Source organism: Manacus vitellinus, unplaced genomic scaffold, assembly GCF_001715985.3.
Source record: "Manacus vitellinus isolate BGI_N305 unplaced genomic scaffold, ASM171598v3 scaffold_15_pilon, whole genome shotgun sequence".
NCBI lineage: Eukaryota > Metazoa > Chordata > Aves > Passeriformes > Pipridae > Manacus > Manacus vitellinus.
In genome coordinates this window covers 17,562,984-17,579,244 of record NW_021939122.1, presented here as the reverse complement: position 1 = coordinate 17,579,244, position 16,261 = coordinate 17,562,984, and the positions used below count along the sequence as shown (strand labels likewise).

The 16,261-nt window shown below is 36.1% G+C and overlaps 1 protein-coding gene across 2 annotated transcripts in view; it reads right to left on the bottom strand.

Moving 5' to 3' along the window:
- The window catches only part of ATRNL1 (attractin like 1), a 464,278-nt gene that overhangs the window by 50,411 nt on the left and 397,606 nt on the right, over window positions 1–16,261 (bottom strand). For both annotated transcript variants that reach the window (XM_029958554.1, XM_029958555.1), the window contains one exon: window positions 435–549. In XM_029958554.1, coding sequence (XP_029814414.1) covers window positions 435–549 — 115 coding nt within the window. The remainder of the gene's footprint in view (window positions 1–434; window positions 550–16,261) is intronic.

Genomic DNA, 16,261 nt, shown 5'->3' with positions numbered 1-16,261 from the left:
ACTCACACAATTCCAGGTTTTATCTGACAGGCATTCTGGGAAATACTAATATTCTAATTGTGCCCTCGACAGCAAAGTGTTGGGATTCATTGTGAAAACTAGACTGCACTAAATATCAGCTTGAACTGGGAATACTCACTGATATTCCCTATACAGCCTCATTTATAACTTGAATTGAAGCTATAGAAGGGGCAACATAGGAAATTTTTTTGCCCTGAAAGACAATGTTGGAGCATATCGACATGCACAGGTATTTGTTTCTGAAGTCCTAATGAGATGTTCAACTGTACACCAGCCTGGTTTAATCAACGGCCTTTTTATTGTGATGCAACAACAAATTCCAAACCAAAATTCCTACCTTAAACATCGGCGCTACACTTAACGTCAGCTTGACTGATTATTTTGGACACAACACTCACCCAAACAAGTCTTACCTGACTGACCAGGCGGGGGGACTCCTGATGGTCCTCTGGGAAGACACAAAAACACCGTCAGGACTGCGGCTCTGTTTCCGGAACATGGCTCAATGGCAATCGGTTTAGGAGCACCCTGAAAAAGGAACATACTTCTGTAACATCTGAGATTTCCATTCCATTTTTACTTGTACATCTTTAATTTATTTTAAGTTTCACTGTAACAGTAGGAAGATATTTTTCCCAATTAGTTTGTTGCATTTAAACAGATTGTCCTAACCCTGTTAATTGACTTAAAAATGGGCTTTAACAGCCCACGCTGCAGACCTAAGCAAACAGAAAAAAATTAAAAGATCATAAAGACAACAAAATCATACTGATTTTTATAGTTCGCTAAATGTAGTAATATCAACTTAAAGTTTAGAAAACAGCAAAACCTTTTGATATCTGCAAGGAGCACAGTTTCCCCTGTTCTGTTAAGAAGTATCCATGTGAAAGAATTGTGCTTCAACAGCATCCATTACTGCCTAATACCAAAACTATAAAATGAGAGCAAATCTATGTTATATACTGATAGCTAGACATAGCCAATACCTCTTGAGATTCCCAGACCAGTAATTCTGCCTTCTCTCTGCCCGTCCCGGTAAAGAAATGATTTCTTGAAGGCGGGACCTTCCTGATTTTTTTTTTTTTTTGCATATGCAGAAAATAGGTGCAGTGTTACTATATTTACATATAAACTCCCTGAAAATGTTGCCTGTGTGATTATCACCTTATTTTATCTCATATAAAGCTATGATAGTAGTCTGTTGCTGGCAGGGGGTTTGTGCTGTTTCCCAACTCTCATTAACTATATAGATCGTTTAATTTGCAGATAGCTTTCAGCTGAATGGGTTCTGCCATATTGTTCTCCATTTACCAAGACTGAGGATAGTAGAAACTGAAAAAGAAACAAAGCAGTCTACAAAGCTATAGAATAATAAATTTCTAATATGACCATTTACAATGTTTCCATATTTACATGCTTCCATCTTTTGTGCTCATTAAGAGATAGGCATTTCACTTTTGAGAGCTTAAACGTTTAGTCAAGCACTAAAGATATTTCTAAAAACATTGCGTCAAAATCAGTATAAGTATTTCTTTCTTTTTTTTGTTTGTAAATGTTTTAAATGTCTGTCATGCACCAAGGCAAAATAGGAGTTTGACGTTTTGATTCAAAATTCAAAGCCATAAAACTTTCTATTTACATACAAAATGCAATGTATACATAAATGTCAACAGATGCAAGTATTCTAAGAAAAAAATGATAGCTTAGCCAAGCTAAATACACTGCAAAGTACTAGATATAAGGAAAACAAAGACACTTCCATCATGTAAAGCGATTATCATTTTCTGTTTTTTTACCTCCAAGTAACCAACATTTATTACTGCTCAGTGAAGATAAGGAAACAGAGAATAAATGGAAAAATAGACAAATATATGAATTTTTTTTACTTCATGGTCATATTTAAAAGGCATTTCTATAGATTGATTTGAGGTCACAGCATTAAAATAACTTGGGTGAGGAATGTCATCTAATTTAGAATTGCCATGACATAATGACTGACAACTTACATTCACTAAGACCTTTACCAAATGATGAAATGGAAAAGTAAAACCCCAAAAGCTTCAGCTGAAAAAACCCAACCCAGCTTTTAAAAAATCAACATAAGGAATATGTTGTAAACTGAGTGTACTGTATTTGTACCATTTAATGACAACTTTTTTTGTAACTTATTGGCCAAAGGAACAGACATGGAGAACAGATTCTGAACTTGTGTAAGCTGTTATATATCTTTTGACTTCCACAGACTTATTATCAGCAAAACATCTAGACAGGCACTGCTGGATGATATGATTCTAAAAGCAATGCAGAAATGGGAGGAAACAGGTTAAGAACCTTACTAATATTAGCAGCATTGATTTCACATGCACGAAAGTAGTACCAGTGGATTATTGGAAAAGAAAAGCCCTCTTCCACTATACACATCTGAATCCTTATACAGCATTTACAATTAAAATAGTTGGTATTACTAATGCAAGCAATAGAGCATTTAAGTCATCTTTCCTGATTTGTCACAACAGAAAATCAAATAACATGATTTTTTTCTATTTGAAAGGGCAGAGAAAATGAAATCTTCATTTTAAAATGTAATTCAGAAGAGAATTTATGCAAACACACAACTGAAAGGAACAAATTTATCATTATGCCTTTTAATTTTGTGAATAATTACTTTATTATAAATCCAAATGATGATATTTTCTTTTGCTGTGTAATATAAAACCTTTGATTAACAAGCCCTGTCCTTTTCTGTTTGAAGTTTATTTTAATGCTTTTCAAAACACAATTGGAGGAAATGATTTCTGATAAATATTTTTCAGAGGACTTCATCCAACTATAAAATACAGTAACAATATTGTGCTTATTTGTTCTTTATAGAACATTATGACTGAAAAAGCAAATGTCTTATCTTACCTCACATCATTCAGGTTTGCTAGCAGAAAACCACAATAGCATAGAGCACATGATAATAATTTAGATACCCTAAGGTTTGTCAGTTGTTTAAAGATAAATACATAATCATGAATCAAAGTTATTTCACAGTGACATAACATGTTCTCTGAAATGTGCCATTTATCATGCATTTTCCACGGGTTTTTTGGAAGAGATAAGGCACAAGTTTGTTTGCCCAAAGCACTAAGCTACCATGATTTACTTGCTAGAATTATCTTTTTTTTCCCCTTGTACAGAAAGTGACTTATGTGTTTTGCCAAGAAGCTCAAATGACAATCACAAACTTTTATTCTTATATTCCCTTTCTTACAGAAAGAAGTATGTCAGTTGGGAAGGTGAAAAAGACTGGAAGAAAACTATGACGGAATAAAAGGGTGAAAGAACATATATTAGTGTTGATAGTGAGAAAATAAGAGTAACTCAGTGGATATAGAAAGAAGAAATAAATGGAGAGGGTAGGGATTAAAACAGAGAATAATTAAAAAAGAAAGAGAATAGGTTCTATTCACAGTTTAAGTGTGTAGCCATGCATTACTTTGCAGAAAATAAGTGTCAGGAGTAATCTTCCTGGGGTTCTAGATTTTTATTAGCAAAAAGGTTCTACATTCTTCAAATCTTTTTCTGAAAATCCTGAAAAGACCCAGACAAAGTCCAGTTAGGTGATTTTATGAGGAAATACTGAGCTTTGGGAAGAATCCTTTGGATCTGTGTCTATAAGAAACAACTTTGGTCTATTTTTTCCCTACACAAAGGACAGATGACAACATTACCATTACTGGCATAAAAACACATTACAGTGTATGCCACATTCATACCTGTATCATAAACCCCCAGCAAATCTTGCATTATTGTATTTGGCTGTTTATAAATAACAGAATTGAGCAGCTTAAGAGTGTAGATCAAGAAGAAGCTGAGAATTCTGTTGCCCTTGGCAGGTAGGACAGGCAACAGAAAGCAGTGGCCTGAAGAGGTGAGAAGAGCAGCAGAACACAACAATGACTCGGGAGATATTCATGGAGCTGCTGTAAGTGTTCAGCATCTCCTTGGGCAAAATGCACTGAATCTTTAGCATCAATTTGTATCTATGAAAATATTTCATACTGTGAATACGGGAAGATGAAAAGTGTAAAGTGTTTTGGCTCTATCCGTATTCCAAGAAGTAGTGTCTCTCAGAAGTGCTATAAAACTTCTGATTTTCAGTACTAAGTAATATCCCTGTATATATTTTTTTCAACATTCTAAGTTAGGTGCATCCAATTTTTAAAAGTGCATTATTATACTGTAAGACAAATAGTTCACGTAAGACTCAATGGCTCCAAACTCATGCCAAAAAAGCAATTAGAAAATTGAATTGAGGAATTAAGGATTAATGTGAGCATGTTACACCTGTCAGAAGTAATAAGTATTTTGACAGGAACAGAATAAAGTTTGACAGTGTGCACAAATATAGATCTGATACATAAATCAAGTATTAAAATGCAAATAACTATGCATTAATCACTGTAATGTTTCCTAACTAAAATGGTCTTAGTACTACTTACAAGAATTCATTATAAATAAAACTGCATCTCTTCTTCTTAAAAAAACAGCTCAACTTATACTTTTTTGTTTTAATAATAAATCATGTCTATTTAAACTTGGTTTTTAATTGTGTTATTAAAACAGCATTAATCTCATGAATTCCACATAAACTAAGCTAGATGACTTGGCAAATAAACAAATCTGTTGTTGTGCCAGGATTAGTACAAGACTCAGAATGTAAACAGCTGCTTTCTGGAGTTCAATGTGCAACACTTCAGAGGGAGAAAAAAGGAAAAGAAACAAGACTGTGGCCTCTGAAGACGTAAGAGATACAGAAAAGAAGGAAACATAAAATTTAGACTGTTATATTACAAGTATTCACACCTTGAGTATCTAAGTTGGATTTTGGTCAAATATAGATGCCTCTGTCTTGCATCTCCAGATGCAAACTCAAAAGCCTCAAAACCTTGTTAATCTTACTATCAGTACTAAAAACTTCCCAACAGGTGAAGGTCTCCTTTACCTGCCAGGCACATCCTGATCTCTCCTACATCCACTCAGGATTCACTGGCAGCTGCCCCGGAGGTAGAGCTCAGTCTAGGTAGTTAGGATGTTGTTTTCAAAACATCCTTATCAAATTAGGTTTTTACAATACAGTTGTGGCCACTTTCTTTTAAAACACAGTTGAAAGCAGAGATTAACTTTGTTCTCTGTGGTAAGAGGACAAATCCTTGTTGTCCTATTCTGCTTTTACTAAATGTGTGTCTGTGGTGCAATATTCTGACCTTTAATTACAGATGAAGGGTCAAATGTTGTGATTGCTCTGACCATTTTCAGATTTTTCCCATGGTCATTTGCCGACAGAGTCAAACACAGCAGTAACATTAGAGGAAAGAAGAAATGCTGTCTGCCCTTCCCAGCACCTGCTGCTGCCCTAAGGAGAACCTGGAACTTCCAGTGTGCTGAAACTAAGGCAAAGCCTCAGACAGAAACAAAGACTGCCATCAGTACTGCTGTTTTCATAGACTATCGGTGCTTTACTATTCTTAGGGTTGGGTGAACTAATGAATTAATGCTCATTAACATACTTTTGAGTATGAGCTTCCCACCCACCCAGAAGTTTTGACAATTTTCTCCATAGATTTATTCAATGAGTAATGAGTCTTAATGACTGCAACATGAAAAAAAAAAACCTTTCTCAAAACATCTTTTGTGTGCCAGGAGAAATACAATACAGGAAACACTGCAACAGAATAAATAAGCAAGGCTGGACTACTGAACATTGCTTTGTGGCTGGCATAGGAAACACAAGTTCTTCATATGACCCTAGGGTTTTACTGAAATTCTAAGCATCTACTGAAGATTTTCATTTAATACATCCCATAAAGTTCCTCTCTTGCAATTAGTGAGAGGAAAGCTTCACCTCATTTAAACCTGCAAAAAATGGTGCTCAGCAGTTTCTACAGGGTTTCTACACTGCACCTTCTTTTGCCTGAGGATTTCTCAGTGATTTCTAACTTTGGTTAATGAGGTCCCATTAACCTGTGTGAGGTACACAACCACATCACCTACAGCAGTAAAAGCTGGTGAACATTTAGGCATATCTCTTAATTTTGCAACTATACCGAAAGAGACTTGATGTAACTGCCTTGCTTCTGTGACCAGGACGTCCAGCTGTGCTGATTTACCTGGAGGACTCTACCAACTCTATTTAACAATGAATAAGTTTTCCTGGAAGTTTTCTATCATGTCTAATTGAGCTGAGATCAACAGGGTTATTGATAATAAAATGCAACTCGACCAAAATTATACTAACAGTTCTTATTAGATAGTTTTTTAACAGTGAATTATCTTTCCATTGTTCTTCTGCCCCATTGTTTTTGCATAATATAAATCATTAATTTCCTTGTTTCAAAATGGAAATGAAAATCTTAGAATATATTAGAACAGTATTTTTCATAAGAAAAACAGTGGAAATGAACAATAAATAGAATACATTATGATTACCAAGCTGTGATTATGGCCCCAGTGCACAAACCACATTGTTATCCTTCCATTTATTGTCTTGCTTCTCTACAGCAGCTATAATGATAGGAGGCATTCTTTTTAGCAGTCTTTTCTGAGTAGAATGTGGTTGTTAGTTTTGTACTTATGTTAAATTTATGTATTACTCTTAAAGTGTTTATGCTCAGAAGAGTGATATTTTTACTATAAGAACTATATTTATTTGCAACAGAGTTACTCTCAGTTAATCTAGTAAACAACTTCATTTCAAAACCTAATACTATGTCATAGAGCATTTCATTAGCAAGTAGGTTATGAATTGACATTTTGATTAAAACTGATTTATTAAGACAAAGTTATGAGAAACAACTGCAAATGCATTTATTTTCAGTGGAGTTTCCAGAAGGAACTCCTATTCAGGTTTCCTATTCAGCTTTTATCCTCCTCCCTAGAGGCTGCTTTTTCTGAACTATGACATCAGTGTGAACCATCGTGGAATTTTCCTGATTTTTCACATTGGCTGAACAGACCACAAGACACTGAAGTTAAGTCAAAACATTAGGTGGCTGCAAGGCACATTACATTTCTTTCTTTGTGTGTCCATGTATGCAGTTTCCTATCTCTTCATACTGTTAAATAAACTTGGTTTTACTTTACTATTACCTCTTGCTTACTAATGAGGGTAATTTCAGGTTAATAGCAAAAATATTGAACGCAACTTACAGTGGACGGTGTGTGTAGCAGTTGTACTGGATTACTGCCAGAGATATCCCCTAGAGCCTTCAGAGTATTCCCCTATTAAGCTGCAGGAGTCTGATTAAAGGCTGGCAATGCCAGTGTCCAGTTTGTGAAAGGAAATTTATTTTGTCAGCAGCTAGGTAGGTCCTGTTGGGAAAAGCACCTGAGACTCTGTGTCTGTGGCATTTACCAAGCATCATGTATCCCCAGGTACTTTCCTGTAAATTCTTCTGACTACCATTCTATTAGTCAAAGTGGTGCTGTGCAGTGAAGTGATGCTAATGGGCATTTTTTTCCCAGATGGGTATATCTGTTGTATCTCCAAGCTTTAGAAACAAGAAGTAGAAAATTCTGTTATTCCTTCACAATTTAACTGTAATGGCTCATCTATGAAAACTCGTATTTCACTGAGGTCAAATGACTGACAGTCCATCACAGTTTGAGCTTGGGCTGATCACTTAAGACCAGATCATCACTCCCATATACCACAGTAAGTTAACTTTTCCCCCACCTGCCTGACAGAAGAGGACATGGTCCCTCCAGAGCCACTACTAATTTTCCAGGGTTAGAAAAGTTGAAGCACAAGGCACAGTTTAAATCCTGCCTCACTTACTGGCTAACAATGTGGCCATGGTGGCCGGCAGAGTAATGCTGAGGTAAGGGTGTGTACAGTGCAGTTTGTTTTCACTGTAAGTTTGTTTTCACTGCAGTTTGTTTTCACAAGCAAACTGAGTCAGCTGCAGACTTGAAATTTCCATGAGGAGCCCAAAAGGGCTGTCCTTCACTTGAGGTGGATCACACAGTTTCAATCTGTCATTGCGACAATGAAACTCAGTTCTTCTCACTAACAGTTACCTTTTGTGACCCCAAGATCTCATTCCTGTAGCTCTGCAGCACCCTAGGGTCATAAAAGGTAAAGTTTGTTCATCATTTAGGAGATCTATGCCAGACTTGAGGGTTATGAGAGGCAAGTGTCCTGAAATTATTATGCTGCATTTTGCATTTCTTGCAAAATTGGAAAGAAAATATAGTACACCATATGTCATCCAAAATACACTTTTAGTGAACTTTTCTTCAGCAATGCCTTTTCAAGTTCTTTTTTAACCTCTTGGCCACATGCAAGATGCTAGTGAATGATATATTAAAACATTTATATTTGGAATTGTAATAATAAAAAGAGAACTAAATCAAGACACATTGTGAAAACTAGCTGTCAGCAGAAGGGATTAAAGTGCAAACTTGGCAATATTCTTAATGCAGGAAAAAACGTTAATGGCACCAGAATAACAAATTACTTTCTATCATGACACCTTAGACAGATCACAGCCTGCTGAATGTAGGGAGGACACTAAATGCATCTGAAAGCATGACATAACTTTTATTTTCATTGTCCTTGCCATGGCCCAAGGAGAGCTGTAAAGTGTGTACACCAGAGCCAAAAACATTCTGAAACAAATGATCCCTCATTTAAGATTTGCAAATATATAGAAGTTTTTATCTCAGTGTGTGAGTATTGTGGCTCAGATCATAGCTGCTCCAGCAGCAGGAGGAAATAATAAAAGACTTCTCTTACCTAAGGAAAAGGTATGAGATGGCAGCAAAAGGGAACCTAGTTTTGCTGTGTTATATAGTGGTAGCAGCAACATGTGTTAAACTGTTTTGGCAGCAGTTGCTGCCAACGAGGTGGAAAGGGAGAGGGCAGGTTGGCAGGCCTGTGAAAGCACAAACCAGACCTTTTTCGGGTGTTGCAAGACATGCCTCACACTCTCTTGAGGACCTCCATCACCTACTCTGCCCATTCACCAATTTGAAAGCGTAATTGAGTACAGTTTTTCACTTGAATCTTAAGAATTAATTCAAATCTTAAATATCATCTGCTTAAATCAGCACCTGAGTAGCAGCAGAACTATGTTGATTTATACCAGCTCCAAATCTGACACTATATTATTAATTTCTTAATAGTGTCCTTGAAAAATTCCGCAAATAAACTCAAGCTCAAGTATTATCACTTAATGTTGCTTTCTAAGATGCTCCCCATTAAGACTGTTAGTACTTACAGTGCTTATATTAGGAACATCTCTGAAAATCCACAAAAAATGGAAGTTACAGGATCTAATCTGACAAATAATTAGACACATGAGAATTAGTGCTTGGAGAAACTTTGCATTAAAGCAAACAGGATTACTTGCATGAATGAAACTATTTATTCTTGTTACTCATGTTAGCTAAACATATCTGATGGAATATTTTGTTTTAGAGATAGGTTTTTAAATTAAAAAAAATGGAAAACCCCTGTTCTTTTAAAATATTACAAAACCTGCATCATTTTTATTAAATCAGCATAGATCTACAGAATAAAGTATTTGCTGAGCCCCACTTACATGGAAAGTAAGTGTTATTTATTTTTTTTAGAACTATATATATGAGCTTGCTTAGCCTCTTGAGCATTGCTCACTGAAAAATGAGTGGTACAGAAACCTAGTCCAGCTCAGCCTACACTTCTGTTCCACATGTATTTCCTATGGCATAGCAGAACTTCTAATTATGTCATATTTTTATTATTCTCTTCAGTAAGATAGTACTCAGTCACCACCACCAAAAATCATTATTCACATTGAATTCTACAATTTCCATCCTTATTGCATGAAAGTACTTGTGATTTTGCTTCAGGAAATGTTCTCACTTTAAATTTTACATTATAAAATTTAGCAGCAGCGATGACACTTTTAACATCTTTTCTTTGAGAGACATACCATTTTCACAGTAGACTGACCGCATTTTTTAAAGTTTCCTTGAAAATTCACAGATTTGTGAACTTTTCATTGGAGTTTGATTCAAATCCCTGCATTCCATAAAGATTTCTACTCCATCTCATATATTTTTTGATATCCAACCAAATGATTTCTCTTCCTCTAATTTTATGCATAAAGATTAAAGCAGTCATGTTTGTCCTGTGCTTCAGTCAACAGAATGGTATAACACGTTTACTTTTGCACTACTTGTAAACTCCAATTTATTTTCGTGACTAAAGACTAAAGCATCAAATAACACATTTTACCATTATTTTCTGATTCCTCTTCCCTTTTCCATCCCTTCCCAATATCTTTCCCAGTCTTGGGGAGCTCTTTCTATGGAAATAAATGCCCTGTATCAAGCGCCACTGACTGACACAATAAGCAGAAGGAGCAGGATCTTATTTACTTCAACAAGGGTTGAGATTTGAGATCAGTCACCAAGCAGATGTTATTTCTGAAGCTGAAAGTATTTGTGATGATTGTTACTATAGAAACCAAGCTTTGTAAAATATTCCAAACAAACACTTCTTTATTACCCTGGGCTGTAACTACAGCGCTCCGCATTAACACTGCCTCCCACGGTAAGTTATCAACTGCGTACATTTTCTTTCTGGTTATTTGCTTTCAATAGTAACTACAAGGCAGGATTTCTATAGGTCTTGGAAGAGACTGTATCACAGTACCAGCCATCCATAAAATGACACACACTGTACTCATTCAGCGCTAAACTCCTGGCTGTTTCATTTCCCCCCTCCTGTGGGCAGCCACTCAAATCAGTGTTTCCCTGTTCAGCAACAGTGAAAAACAGGAACCCACTGCTAATTCCTGTGGTTAGATCATCAGCACAAAACCAGCAGTGGTTACTAAATGCCAGCCCAGCCTCTTTAGCAATTAAACTGTTCTTCATTCTTAGTAGACTTTGTGAAGCCCATACGTCACTCAGAAAGCATCTTTCAGTGGCCTGTCATATCCTAACCAGAAGTTTCAGACTTGCTGCTTTCTTTGTTAATCATACTAGAAGAGTAAAAATTTGAATCACGGTTCCAGTGAAGATGGTGGGACTTCAGCAGTGCAGGATCCCTGAGCCTGAGTGCACCCCCAGGGCAGAGGGCTGGAGCAGGTCACAGCCATCACTGCAGGGTGACTGGGAGCAGGTAAAGTCCTGTTAGCTCAACCTGTGCCTGGGATTTTAACCAACCCTCCCTCTTGCTACAATTAAACTACCCATAGACAGGTAACAGGGAAAACTTCAAACAGAAGTTAAGCAAGTGACAGCTGGCTTGTTTTAACATATTGAAAAGAAAATTTTATTTAAGGCTATTTAAGGAAATTAGAAGGAATTTTATTACAGAATGAATGCACCGTGTGATTACTGGAGATATTCTTTGTCTGAGGCTTTCTGTCTCAGTTTATAGAGAAGTCCTCCTAAAGGATAAAATTATACTAATATTTTAAAATATAGTTATGTTCAAGACACCTATGCTCACAACTTCTGATTATTACAATTAAAATTCCAAAGCTCTTTTCATTCTTAACTTACTGTCATGTTCTCATAATCTTTAACTTTTTATACTGTCTTTCTGTTCAAATAGGGCAATTTTTCTCAAATCTTTTAGAAACTTCTCAGCTATCTTTGGGATGTGGGAAAATTACAATTTTTTCCTAATACCAGTTCCATCCAGGGCTTACAATTTTATTTAAAACTTGGCCTCGACTCAGGTAACATTAAGGATTCCTGCCTTTCATTATTGTAAAACAAATCTGTTTCAAAATACAGCGATGTAATCAGAGCACAATCAGATTTCCATAAGAATATACAGAAGTATGGAACTGCATGTGCCACTGCCATCTATTATAACACACAATACCACCACATGAGGAAAGCATTAAGCAAAAGAGTGCAACTAAAGAGTCAGTTAAAAGTTTTAGTTGTGGTGATTTGTGCTCTCTGCAATGGTATGCTGAATATAATAATAAATTTAAAGTATCTATAAAAGATTTTAAGTGTGAGAAATGTGTGGCATAAGATATTCTAGAAAAAGGTAACAGACAAAGCAGGTATGTTTTATGAAGATAGAGCTACAATTTGGAAGTGATTGTGTGGGACTGAATACAGAGAATGCAATTAAATCATGGCACATGTCCTGGTGGACCAATGTCCAGAGGAAAGTGCTGTGGTTAAACACAGTAGTTACAGGAGAGTTAAGGGTCCAGACAACACACAACCTGTGTTTTAAATGGCACAGGTATTAATTTGAGTATCTACGAGTAAAATTATCTTTGAGTAAAATTTAAATTGAGTATCTATGGATACTCAAAACATCTTAACAGATTTGGTGTGTCTGTGAAGTAGGTCATGCTTTCTCCATGGAGGAGTAGTTACAGATAGCTGGGCCTAACCTGGTCAAAGCATGGCAAATCCACTGGATGGGGGCACTCCAGGGATTACACCAGCTAGCAAGAAATCCAACTGTCTCCTACTTCCCAGTTTAACTGAACAAGTTCCATTTAAAGCCACGTTGATTTAAGGTGACTTTCAGCAGCTGCAACTTAGCTTTTCTAATGTTTTTTTGTTTAGTTTGTTTTTTAAAAATTTTTCTTAGCTTTTTCTTGCTATATTCCATGTAGAGAGGACACATAGAATCATAGAATCAGTCAGGTTGGACCTCTGAAATCATCAAGTCCAACCCTTGATCCACTACCACCGTGGTTACCAGACCATGGCACTGATGGCACATCCAGTCTCATCTTAAAAACCTCCAGGAATGGAGAATCCACCACTTCCCTGGGCAGCCTATTCCAATGCCTTATTACCCTCTCTGTAAAGAATTTCTTCCTAATATCTAACCTAAACCTCCCCTGGCAGAGCTTAAAATCATAAGACATAATGTAAAGAAAAATAATTATGCAATTATACATATATGCAGATAGACTACAAACACAAAAACCATGTCATTGTTTCTAATTGCGCTATGAGCAATCTCTGGAACATTATGTTGGAGCAAAAATTAAAGTATAATAAAAGCTACATCAAAGATCTTGAAAGAGAAATCTTCTTGAAACTTCCTCATCCCCAGACACAGTAATTTCTCATAATTCCCCAAATGTCTATTGAAATGAATTGCACTAAAAGGTTCTAGAGCCATCAATATATTTAAGAATTTAATAGATGTCTTTTAGTTCTCTTTGATCATAAATTGCCAAAATGGTTTCTACTCTCTCCAGTTCCCTTGTCCCTGATTCTTCTGCTGTGACACTTCTGGATGACTTCCAGTTCTGATTGCCGTAAAGTCCTTGTTTTTGCAGAATCACCTAGTGTAGAAATTTGCAATTCCAAACACTGTCTTTTTTGGTCTGTTTATCAGCTAACGCTCTTTACTCAAGCAATCTTTGCCCTTCACATTCCAATTGGTTTTGTCCTTATTCAAACTTCTATGAATTTAACATAAGTAATGTAACTTAAAACATGGATGAATATTTCTCTTAATTTAAGAAAAAATTTATCTTTCTGTAATCTTCAGTTACAGGAAGGATCTGAACACATACATAAAGACAAACTTATTTTGGATCATTAATATTTCACTCATTTAATCTTTATGTCATTGAGGTTTATTTTTACATTTTCTTTACATATTTAAATTTTTTTTATTTACAATTTTTTTATGTCCACATTAAAGGCCTCTTTGTATAGTTGTCATTTGCCTGTAGTTTGCCTGGTTTTGATCATTAGAATTTCCTAATTTTCAGTGAACTGCTGAGCAAGCCAAAGATTTTAATTAGATATATCACTTTATTTTTTCTTGTAAGAGCTTCTTATTAAAGGCTACTCATGTAGATGATATAGATATTAATCAATTTGCATCTGTCCTTCTAAAAGATTTAGTTAGGTCCCTAATTAACCATCTGTAAACAAACCCTTGTTCAGTAACAGGTCACAGGCATTTGTTGTGAGGTAACAAAGGCTGGTAAGGGCCTCATGCTACCACTCTGATCTGCTGTAAATATTTGACTTCTCTCAATATACAGAAAGTAATCAGACAAAGTGACTCACAGTCTAGATTGTGGATCACTGGATTCTCTCTAATTGAGTCATTGTTATGAGAAAGCTTTAAAAATTGCAGGTGCTTCCATGAGGTGCCAGGTGCTTCAGCAACACTAAGAGTTGTGTATTCCATGGCTATATGAAGCAAGGATAGTGAAGACATACATTCCTATGATGAAAGTAATAGAGAGCCAGTCTTTAAAAATAAACTTCCACAGATAAAAAAGATAAGTTCCCCCTCTCCCTCCAAAAAAAAGTCAGATTATTTTGTGAATTTGCATATATTCTGGTCTTCCAGAACACCAGTGGTCTCCCACTAGAAAATTCTTTCATGTTTTTGATTTTTAATCAATAAGTTTATTAGTTAGTTTCCTTTAACATTGTTTACAACCTGATTCTATACTGTAGCACTTTGTACACTCTACAGTGACCACAGGAGTTTCTCAACAGCTTCAGGAAGGGTAACTAACCTCCCTAATAAACCTGGTCTCTCACCCCCTCTTGGGGAGAATGCTCATTTCAGCATGCCAATGCAACAAGGGTATCTTTTTTTTTACAGCATACGTGGCATTATATACTAAGGCACTCTATATTTATATATGTGTCCCATTCCCAGCATGCTGTTATGGACCACGTAGGCTCAGTAAAACTTGATGTACACCCTCTAGCTCTTTTGTTATGGGCTGCTCACAGCCATGACAGAGACAGACACTGCTATTGTCCATGCTTAAGAGCAATTTCTAGCACAGAAGGAAACCATCTTCTCTGTTCTTACAAACAGATAATTTACTGACATGTGTCAGTAGGCATTATTCATTTTTACCACAGAGAAGCAGACCAAGGGTGCCACTCAATCACGTGGAAGGGATTACAGCTACTGTGAGGCACTTCCAGTTCTGCCATCATATCTATTTCTCATTCTTCCCTCTTCTGTTCAGTACTGTACCACAACTATTGAAAATTACAGGTATTACTTACATTCCTGTGAATCCACACCTAAAAAGATTTTCTGTGATGACCGTACTGGACCACCTGCACAAAATACGTATGTGGAAGTGATTGCTTTTCAATAGCATGTCATGTGAGCAAAAAGCATGACAGAATCCACATAACCTGATTTTAAAAGCAGATACTCATTTTGATTTAGTACTAATATTTTGGTGGTACTATTCTATGCTCTCCACCAGTATATCAGCAATGGATCATTGTCACTCATGTTCAAAACACTTTATTTTGTCTTTAGTTCTCCAGTTGTTAGAACTGTTTTCTGGATAGCACTTGTATGTAATTAGATCCTACTATATAGTCTTTAGGAGCTGAGCAGGATCATTAGGAGTTGAAAATAAAATAAAATAAAGATGCAAAACGAAATTGCTAATGACCAAAGTTTGAAAAAGAAATCTATGAAGGGAGAAAGCAGAGTCACAAATCAGAGATCTAAGTTTCTTCTGCAGTTCTACTTTTCTCTGACTCAGTGATTTCCTTCAAGATCCAGTTTTGTTAGAGCACATCCATTTCATATTGATTGCAACAGATTGTATAACATGAGACATCTTGTCTTTGCATTTTCCAGATTCTTCTGAAAGTAAACTCATCAAATCATCTAAAAACTTGTTACCAGAGCTTCAATATGGCATCTATCACTGTCTTTCCTTCCCATTACCATGTACATGCAAATTATCAAATTAATGTTCTCCTGTATCCCACACAGACCATTATCACAGCTGTTGTGTCAGATATAATACATTGCACACCTCTGTTCACCTGTTCCATACTTAAGAGACAAAAAAAAACCTCTTTGGGAGACAGTCTTATTTTAAAAATACCTAATACATTTTGTAACAGCTTTTCCTAGATCTAAATGCCAAGGCACTTTTCTGGAATTTATCTAAAAGCTCATGATCTACGTGCTTGATATTTCACTGAGCACCAGTGAGCACTTTTGGGCCTGCTAACTAAAGATCGGAGGAGCTGGGAATTAAAGGGTTGGATAGCCTGAATTGGGAGATTCACAGCATTCCACTGGGATACACAGCCCCTGCTTTGAGTCTTCATATTTAGACTGATACAAATGAAGGAATTACCTCTATAATCTAAGGATATGAGAACTAAACCCATACTACAGTTTTTAATTTCTGTTTTTTCTGCTGTGAAACATGTGGCTTATGCATAATGTATGGGAATGTGATCTACA